This window comes from Cydia strobilella, chromosome 9 (assembly GCF_947568885.1).
Source record: "Cydia strobilella chromosome 9, ilCydStro3.1, whole genome shotgun sequence".
In the NCBI taxonomy this organism is placed as follows: Eukaryota; Metazoa; Arthropoda; class Insecta; order Lepidoptera; family Tortricidae; genus Cydia; species Cydia strobilella.
The window spans coordinates 11582555-11593375 of NC_086049.1; the positions used below are offsets into that span (position 1 = coordinate 11582555).

At 37.3% G+C, this 10821-nt stretch overlaps 1 protein-coding gene across 2 annotated transcripts in view; it reads left to right on the forward strand.

Annotated features, from left to right (window-relative positions):
* The window catches only part of LOC134744300 (uncharacterized), an 85215-nt gene extending 74725 nt beyond the window's left edge, over nucleotides 1-10490 (forward strand). Inside the window, exons 5-7 of one of the 2 annotated variants that reach the window (XM_063678073.1) lie at nucleotides 9578-9685; nucleotides 9946-10115; nucleotides 10283-10490. In XM_063678073.1, coding sequence (XP_063534143.1) covers nucleotides 9578-9685; nucleotides 9946-10115; nucleotides 10283-10406 — 402 coding nt within the window. In that variant the 3' untranslated portion in view covers nucleotides 10407-10490. The remainder of the gene's footprint in view (nucleotides 1-9577; nucleotides 9686-9945; nucleotides 10116-10282) is intronic. The other variant, XM_063678072.1, reaches the window with a different exon arrangement.
* The last annotated feature ends 331 nt before the right edge of the window (nucleotides 10491-10821 follow it).

Genomic DNA, 10821 nt, shown 5'->3' on the forward strand with positions numbered 1-10821 from the left:
TCAAAATCATCATTTAAAAGTCAATTCTACCAGCAATAAGGTAGCCAGCTATAAGGAAACAACTCAAAATTTGCATTTGATTACTTTGCCACACTTGTGGATAAAATGCAACGTTCTCATTAGTTTTTGAACAATCAAGAGGGCCTTTACCAGCTGGTGTACTGAAAATTTTATTTCTCTGCAAGAAAACTGAAGAATTTATGAAGGGGTTTTAGGTGCGTCTTATACTCGCTTTATTTGAGCGAAAAGTTTTGTACATAAGTTTTGTCTAATAAGCATTAAAAGGTATAATAATGTAATGTAGGGCCTTTGGTTTGTCTGAGAAACGTTTGGGCGACCTGGATCCTTATTCTGATACTACGTGTTGGATTGTAATGAAACTTTGCACATACAATGATATGAGGTATATCTAGGTCTGAAATTAGTTTATATAGCTCCAGTTTATAAAACAACCGAAATAGAGCAAAAACAAGTTTTGTATGAAAAACTTAAAAACGCTGTATTTTTTGACTATGGTATCTGAAGCTACATAAACAAATTACAGACATAGATATACCTTTTATCCTATTGTAAATAGTTTCAGAGCAAACTACCTACTCGTTTTAAAATGAGAGCGTTACTACGTTTGTATGGAGAACGGAGCTTGCCCGGGACCCTTAATTTCAGTACCATTTTGTACCTTGTCACAGTGACAAGCAATATGAAAGTCGCTAGTGACCTCATACTATTGTCACTGTGACAAAGTACGACATGGTACTGAAATTTAATTCCTCGACCGTACGACTGTACGTTGCATTTTGTATTACCTATATATTAAAGTTAACTAACTACACTGACAAGATCTGATTTTATTTTGTAAAGGGAAGGGAGTACAGTTGGAACAAATGTAAATGCGACTCTGTCAAGTGTCTGTCAAATCGAGCCATTCATAAATCAGCTGTCCCGCCTCGTGTGCTAATGCCGGGAACCGAACCCCACGCAGACTTTGTCCATGCTATGTGAATAAATCATAAGGCCTATTCTAATGTTATTATAATGGAGTCATTTATAACGTTGATATAAATTACTGTTTCAATCATTCGTTACTTTATTTATTTATGGCGTTATTCATAAACGCGTTACAAGCCTGAATTAACTATGAATCGTTTGTCTTTATCTGTAATTTTGACTTGTATTTGTTGGAGAAAGGGATACAACATATTTTAACTAAATCAGTCCCGTAAAGTTTTATGAATAAGGGGGTTAATCTTTACTAATACCAAAGATAGATATAACTCCGTAATAGATGGATACGGTCTAAGGAAAAAACGTGCCTCGAAAATCACGAAAATTTGACTCTCGATCAGATGGCGCCAGTACCTTTGGCCTACTCTCGTATAGAGGGCGTTGACGGTTTCGTTTGTTATTTAACAATTTTAACGCATATCAGTGAAAGAACATGGGTCAAAAACATAAAAATAATTAATGCAAATAAAAAAATCATTTATCCATATTTAAATACATTTTATCGTATTTTTATAAATCTTAATTTTTATTTTTAAAGTGTGTCGATAGATGGCAGTGAATTTACTGTGGTTACAAAATTTACTATGACAGTACCGCTCTATAATATTATATCCTCTTTGCTAATACCAGAAGGCGTTCTCTACCCTCTACTAGTCAACCGTTATAATATTTTGTGAAATTTCATATAATATTTATAGTACTTACTTTACCCCACTACGTCAATTATGGAAAACAATAAAAGTATATTATTTATGTATATATTTCTTGTGAATGAAAGGAAGTCTGTGCCCAGCAGTGAGGTGGTGTGTATACAGGTTGGCTTAAAAATAAGTGCATTCCAGTTACCAGGGAGGTTTTGGGATTATAGTGAGCAACTTTTACTATGGGACCAATCCCGAAATCGCGAAAAAAACTTAGGCTGTTTCATGCATTTTGACTGGTCCTTTTCTATGGGAGGGTAAAAAAATTTTTCGCGGTTTCGTGGTTGGTCCCACATAGTAAAAGTTGCTCAGTATAATCCCAAAACCTCCCTGGCAACGGGAATGCACTTATTTTTTTGCCACCCTGTATACACACCACTGCTGCTAGTATAGCCTATATAGGCTAAATTATGTTTATTGACTAGCGTTTACTGGCATATTAAAGAGATATTCTCAAATAAATATAACTTTTGAAACATGTAATAACCACAGGCATATGTGCCATTTTCAACCAAAAGGGTACTTTTTGTCGCTTGTCAGTAAGGCGCTATTTCCATATAGCTTCAATTAGAAATCAACCTTATCGATAAGCGACAATGTGGTACCTTTTGGTTGAAAACGCGACATATATAGATAAATCTATTAATTTATTTAGCAAACCTATTATAATTGTGACCCGTAAGGTCTCGTAACTAAGAGTAAATGATTGTCTACTGACCTTGTTAACGAAGATATCTACACTAGTGCGTAAAATAGCACTTTTCGTTCATATGTCGAAAGTTTAAAGGGCCATATGTACTGTAAAACGTTGTACGATACACGTGCGAATAGGTAATTCGAAACTCGTGTCGAATTTCCTCTTTTCCGCACTTGTATCGTAAATAACTATTAACTATGTTTATCAATAAAATTAATTACCTACAAGTACAAAGAACCACACTCGCTCAAGACACGTGAAAATCTATAACAAATTCATAATTTCTCCCAATTATAATCCTGCAATGAACTTTGACGCTATTAAACAAACGGTTCTAATTTAAGTACGTAACCGAAAAAGTTACTACGCTAATCGCCGTACAAAGGCATTAATTATCTTGTACATCTAAGAATATACAAGCTGCAGTCGACCTAAAATAAACTTTATTCACATTCATTGAACGTTGAAATTTGTTTGTTATGCATGTGGGAAATAAAATCGCAAGTAAATGTGCGCACGAGCACAAGGTCAGCCGGAAAGCGGGTCGCTTTCCTGATGAGACAATAAGAGGAAACGAGATGGGATTACTAATTACTAATTAGATGGCCGTTTGTAATTGTCATGAGTCATGATCAATGCTTACGCAGGGAGGAGAAAGCTTAGATGCCCAAATTATCGCGCAGCAATTTACAATTACAAATGAATGTTGGATTAGCAACTTACCATGCTGTAAGTGTTATAAAATCTAAAAAAAGTTTCCCGCAGTGTTCGTATACGCAAAATATTTTAATTAGTAAGTAGGTATTCTACGAAAGCTCTTCGTATAGCTTAGTTACGTATAAAAGAACTTTTTCTTTCAGTGGCTCTGTTCCGGTAAAATAATCATTCAGAACATTGATCCACTGAGTTCAATATTTTGCATGAATTAGGTACCTACGCACAAAAAATACGATATCAAGATAAGATTATTTATTAATTCCATGTATGTAGGTACAACTGGCTCGGTCTAGAACTAACTTGTGCACTAATCTTGCAATTTAGCCTTTAGGGTCAAGTGGCAGGCAGGTCGATGACCTCAGGTTGGCTACAGTAGTTTGCATAATTATGTATATGTATTTAGATCTTATAAGCCCCCCCCCCACACACACACAATGGCATTCACATTACAGTCGACATATTATTTATCATTAGCTAAAGTGACTACAGCAGGAGTTCTAAACTACACTACATATCTAGAAAAAAACTTCCTTAATTGTGCATTCATAGATTTAAACCTGTTAAGCTGTTTAGTCAATCGAACAAAGAACAAACAGCCTGATTGAACGATTACGGAGTTGTGAATGCAGTCCTGTAGCCCAGGATCAGAAAGACGTACAAGCCATACAAGGGAAAATGTACAATGCCCTTTTACTTTTGTGGTGTGCCCGGTGTGCCTATTGTTGCTGGCCGGGTAGGGTAGGGCGTCTCCGGCGGTCCGCCTTGCGTCAAGGTTGCTACAGTTCTAATACAAACAAGGGTACATAGAGATAAGCGGAGCGATTCCATTGTTTCTAGTATCTTAACGCATACACTGCCTGTCTAAAGTACGAACCACAACAGCAGGAATGCCGTAGGCGTGGCTAGGAAAATAATGAAAATTCCTTCGGGTGATTTGGTAGGTAGTCGTATGAGGAAGCAATAGCGATACCTATTTCTTTGAATTAAGGAAAATATTTTAGTTGTCGACATTAATACTGTTTTAACTAAGAATTCGTGTAGATAAAACAAGAACCTTCCTTTTGCCAAAACCAACCACCTTTTAGCAAAAAACACGATGTACGCTTTGTAAAGTAGATAGGTATCTGAAATAGTATGGGTATGAAAAGATCAGCTACCTAATTGACGAGTTCTTTGGTTATGTTTAGTTACCTAATTCGTACCTAAAGTCTAAACCCGCTTATACCATCCGATTACCAGTCTAATGTCGCGAACGGGTTTGGTATTTAGCTGAATAACGCCCGTATTCGTATCAAGGCAGTTCGGTTCTAGCACGAACGTTCGAGAGCCGGCGCAGGTACATGCCATTAGAACTAGACAAACACTCCGGTTATGCAATGCCAAAACATTGCGCATCTTGTTGCGCAAAGTCAACATTCGACTTTTCAGGCCTGTAACTTACTTTACGGTCGAGTTTTTCAGACACATAACTTACTAGTTAGGTTTCCGAAAATTATTGCCGTTAAAGAAAAACAAAAGAAACGCGAAATTATATTTGCTCCAAGTAAGTTGTATCACAGATTATATAGTTGTATCGAAACATTCTCAAATAAGTAAATCTTTGAACAGTGGCCATAGTCGCCTTGTCACAATTAGGTAGGTTTATTTCAGGACAGGGAAATCCAAAAATAATCATAACAATATGTTTAATGGTTTCCTTTGGCTTCAATTTTAAATTTATTATTATTATTTTAGGGGTAGCTGCCTTTCTCATCCCCCTTTGGCTACGCCAATGTTAGGACAGTTTATAATTTATTACTTAAACAACACTGATAACTTTTCTAATAATTATGCACCGCTGTTTGTACATAGAGTGCTTGTTTGTTTACTTGTTACGATTGTATGCAAGTCTCAAAGTACTTTTGCAATTATGTACCTACATGTAGGCTATACGTATCAGATAATTAATCATGATCAAAATTCAAAAGTCATATCATATTTAAACTAAAACAAAGAATTAAGCTTGTGTTCTCGCTTTCCCAATACCAATCGCTCCAACAATTCTTAGAATCATTTAACCTCATGTTTCGCAATATTTATCTAATCTTTCCCATGAAGGTTAATCGTTATTTGATCTGTTTTGTAAATAAAGCTAGTTTAAAATAATAATCTTAAAGAGAATGTGGTTGTGCGAAGCAATGTTAAGGTCAACTTCTTAAGACATTGCATAGTACATTAAACATCGATGACCAAACACTCTAAAGCTTATGTTGGAAATAGGTTACATAAATGTTTTTGTTCATCATTATTCATAATTAAGTAATTTATTTATAATTCAGGTTAACATTCTAAAGTTTACAAGAGTGCGAAGGTATATTTAATTTACAATCAGAGATACTGCAAAAAAAAACATGCACAACGCAGCAACGTAAAATACTTATAACCTGTTTATTTTTTTACTTCAAATAGTCTTGAGAAATTATTACTGATTCGACTGGTTGACAAGAAATTGAGACCCAGAGCTAATCATGGGGGGGGGGGGGCACAAATCAACGAATGAACTATCGTCTGTCAATCAATTCTGACAGTTTCGTACTCACCAAATCCATTTAGTAACTTTAAATTAAACTATTGTTGATTTGTAACTTTTATTCTGTTTCTACAAAAACACTATATTTTGTAAGATTCCATTCCCTGGCCATTGTTACGGTGAAAGTTACGAAACTTGCTAATAATTGCCTTTCATGATTATTAACATTAATGGCATTAATGTTTTTAAAAACTGTTATGCGGCAGTTATACAACTACTGAAATTTAAACAAATAAACGAACAACCCGGAAGTTTAGCCATGCCAATTTATGCAGCAAATTAAAGTGACACAACAGTATTAGCATAAGACGGCGCATCACTAGTGACAGAAGTGACGGACGTGTCCCCTCCCTAGCCGGCATAATGCGATCTCCTTGAAAATGTAAAGTCGGCATAAATCAGCTGTCATCCATTGGTTGACAGCTCACCGTAGGATGCAATGGTTTCAAATACGGATGGGATGATAAAGTAATGATAATGTTAAGATCAAATAGAAATCGATGACCGCCGGCACGACATGAACTAACGACCTATGAGTTGAATTGGAAAGACATCGGGAGTTCCGATGACATGCGATTGAATGCAGAAAGTAGTGACTAACAGTTATGTCATGTCATGATTAAATTGATTAAGCCGATTTAAGACTGACAATCCATTTGAGCTGTTAAGCCGTTTATCCTGTGAATTAAAGATAAAAGATAAAGATAAAAGACATTTATTCGTGACGATCACAACACAAGTACGAACATGTACAGACAACAACAGCAAGAAAAGAAGAGATCATCAAGTGTGCATCACGAAATGGACCCAACTCAGCATAATGCTAATTAGGGGTTGGTAGAGACAGCAAGGAGGCCTAGAAAGTATTTGGAAATTATATACCCTTGCTCTCATTTCTTAAAAGGGGCCCACATAAAATTAGCGTCTGCCTACTACTACTACCTACTTATTGGCTAAATCATAGAGTAACTTATACTAGAGCGGTACTGTCATAGTAAATTTTGTAACCCCAGTAAATTCACTGCCATCTGTCGACACACTTTAAAACTAAAAATAAATATTTATAAAAATACGATAAAATGTATTTAAATATGGATAAATGATTTTTTTATTTGCATTAATTATTTTTATATGTTTTTGACCCATGTTCTTTCACTGGTATGCGTTAAAATTATAAATAACAAACGAAACAGTCAACGCCCTCTATACGAGTGTAGGCCAAAACTAGTGGCGCCATCTGATCGAGAATCAAATTATCGTGATTTTCGAGGCACGTTTTTTCCTTAGACTGTATCCATCTATTACGGAGTTATATCTATCTTTGGCTAAATGAAAGGGATGATTGACCAATTACTAACATGTTCTAAATATTAAACTACCTACAATTAGCGTTTCGTAAACAACAAACTCGTGGCAAGCTTAAATAATTTAAACCATGCGAGTGAGATTGGCGAAATCCTACATTCCCAATAGTTGTTGTGCTTGCAAATTGCCTTGTTACGGCAACGGTCACGATCTGCTGTGAATGATGTGATGTCAGAGCCGGCTGGATAAGTGTCATGTTCCAAATAGTTTAGTCTGAAAATGGAATAGCATAACTTGTCACACCACTGTTACACGACAAATGATTTCTGTAAGCAAAGATAGATATAACTCCGTAATAGATGATTATAGATGGATACAGTCTAAGGAAAAAACGTGCCTAGAGAATCACGAAAATTTGATTCTCGATCAGATGGCGCCACTAGTTTTGGCCTACTCTCGTATAGAGGGCGTTGACGGTTTTGTTTGTTATTTATAATTTTAACGCATATCAGTGAAAGATCATGGGTCAAAATCATATAAAAATAATGAATGCAAATAAAAAAAAACATTTATCGATATTTAAATACATTTTAACGTATTTTTATAAATCTTTATTTTTAGTTTCAAAGTATGTCGATAGATGGCAGTGAATTTACAGTGGTTACAAAATTTACTATGACAGTACCGCTCTATCTTATTAGGTATATCCTCTTTGCTGTAAGTAATACTGTAGCATTAAATTTTTATACATTTTAATCGCGATAACCGTCATTGACGCGGGCTGGCCTTATGTATTATATCGCCGTATTCGCCTACATATTCGCGTTCCAACCTCTTTCCTTAATTTTAGAAAATGAAATACCTAGACACCATAATGGGGCCCACTGATTACCAGTCCACCGGACGATATCGGCCTGTCAGTTGTTCGGAACTGTAAACTTTTTGTTCTAACTGACAGTCTGATGTCGTCCGGCGCACTGATAATCAGTGCGCTAAATCGAATGATCAAAACAAAAATCAACTTCTCAAGAGTTGCGGAGCGAAAAACAATTTCAAATTCCGTCTAAGTTCTATTCTAATGCCTAACGGTGCCTCTGAACTGGCGTGACATCTGGGAGATTTACTTACGTATGCAGCCTGGCACTGTCAGACTTTAATCTCTATCCAAGAACTTAAAATGCTCGTCAGGCACATTTGAATGGAGGGCACTTCCTACTGACACACAGACACGCTTCTCAGCCGAATATCTTGAAAGTGAATGTGTACTTTAATTAGCTAGGCTTGAACAATGGTTTTGGACGCCTCCTGTCGCTAAAATTGCTATCAGATCATTGTTCTAGATGCTTTTACGCAGCACTTTGAAGCTAAATGGGCAATAACACTTTGGTTTCTATATATGTACATAGAATACTGGCGAAGAATAAATTCATTTTCTACGCCAATCGATTTATACCAAAGTATAAATTTCAATAAATTTCGATGTTTGACTTAAAAAATCTATAGGAACTTCTAGACTCTTAGGATAACCGAAAAATACATTTCGCTACGAGGCATAATGGCCTCCTAATAGCCTAGTCGGTAGCGGCCCTGCCTACGAATTCAAACCTGGGTACGGGCTCAAATCCTGGTAAGGGGTTTATTTGTTTGTTTACGTCACAGATATTTGTTCCTGAGTCTTGGATGTTCTCTATGTATTTATCTGTACTTATACTTATATCTAAATCGTCGTTTAGTACTCACAATACAAGCCTTATTGAGCTTACCCTCCTAAGAAGTGCGGTACCAAATTTTGTACATAATAAAATTCACCCTTCAGTCCCAGCATTAAGTAAGTTACTATAGTAATAAACACCGATAGTACATATTTCGGTACAAAAAAAAGCTGGGACTTAGGAGGTTACTGTGGGGGAAGTCGATTTGTGTAACATTGTCCTATTTACTTATTTATTGCTCAAACAAAGAAAAATGTACAAATGGCGGACTTAATGCCAAAAGGCATTCTCTACCAGTCAACCATTGGGTCAAACCGAGACATAAATGTTGGTGCTGGAGAGATTCATAAATTATAACGAGAAATTGAACCAAAAAAGTCAAAATACTATATACATATAAACATATTTAATATAATAAACCTACAAAATTATGAGTAAATACTAATACTTATTTATATAATATACAAAAGATAAAGTAATACATATTACTACATTAGATACAAGATGGAGAACATTATTTAAATTCTTCTAACACAAGATGCTTGCGGAGTAGTCGCTTAGAAAAACAGCCGGCCTAGCCAAGGTGACAATCGCTATCGCTAATTCGCTACGACAAACGACAACGAAACGCTTTGTGTCTCTCACTCTTCCATATTAGTGCGACAGTGACAGTTGCGGTTCGATCGCTACGGAGCATAAGCGATTGGCATGTTGGCTACGCGGCCAGGTTTGCTTGGGGCTTGTCGAATCGAGAGAGGGAGGGAATTCCAGAGACGGATTGCCTCAACGGCGAAAGAGTTGGACATAAAATTTATTATATTTATTTATCATTATTATAGTTTAATAACCATCATTATCTCTTTGTCCACAGCTGGGCCGCATGCCAGTGAGCGTGATGGTGCCTCCGCGCTACGCCACGCTACCGCTTCCTCCAGCACCTTACGCTGCCGCGCCGCTGTTCTACCCCGTACACGACGCGGTAGGTACACTACGTCTTCAAACTCTTCAGCTATAGCAGCCGCAAGTGCTCCACGCTAGCTAGTAGAGGTAGGTAGGGAGATAGTCGAGTTATTGACAATGCAGACCGACGTTCTGTTCTATATCGCAGAAAACAACTGGACAATCAGCGCCTGACCGATCGTTGATGATGATGAATGATGAGATCCTTGGGAAGGCAATTACCCAGTAGTAGACGTCTTTCGGCTGATATGACTATTAATGTTCAATCACTTATTCCAGCGATTCCGACGACGACGCTCGCCTCGCGACCCGCGCGAGCGCAGGCGGCGCGAGCGAGACCGAGACAGCCAGCTGACTCGCTCACTCGAGCGCATTCATCGCAAGAGACGAGCTGAGCGCGACCGCGTCTCCGACGAGCAACTGAAGAGGACATACACCGGGCTCGATAGGTGAGTTTACTGCTGCAAGCGAGACTTCACGATCAGCCAGTCAATGAGTAGCTTTTAGAATTCTATATTTTTATTGGACTTTGAAAAAAAAAAGACAATCGCCTATATTAGGTTTGCTGGTCCAGGAAAAATTGCATAGCTATAAAATTTTCTATATATGTGTCCAGGGCATACGCCGAGCAGTTCATCGCCGTGTGCGACGAGAGCCGTCAGGCCGGCGAGCGACACGACTCGCTGCCCAGCACCACCAGCGACTCCAGCCAATCTCATTCCCACAGAGAATCCATGTAGCGAGCACCAGTAGCGTAACACGAGCACAAGTGTGTATTGTTCGTTGCGTTGACGCCACAAGACGAATGGGACGAACATTTAAGTAATACTCGATGAGTGTTAAAATCGCGTATCTCAATTATTTTAGTAGATACGGTAATACGAAGAGGTTTTTAAGTGTTGTAACAAATACGTTAGTGAGTTGTCGTTGTCTACTGACGACTTTTTATTATGGAATCCGAGTTTACTACATCTATTTTGTATGTTGCTTTGGTGACTTCAGTCAAATGGAAAATATCATATACTATATACTTTTCGATTGGCGTGAGTGATTATATATATGACCCGTAATAGATAGAAAATGCCCTAAATGGCTTAGCCAACTGTTGGCCCTGGCCTGGTGTTGGGATTGATTAATATGTATTTAAAACAATTT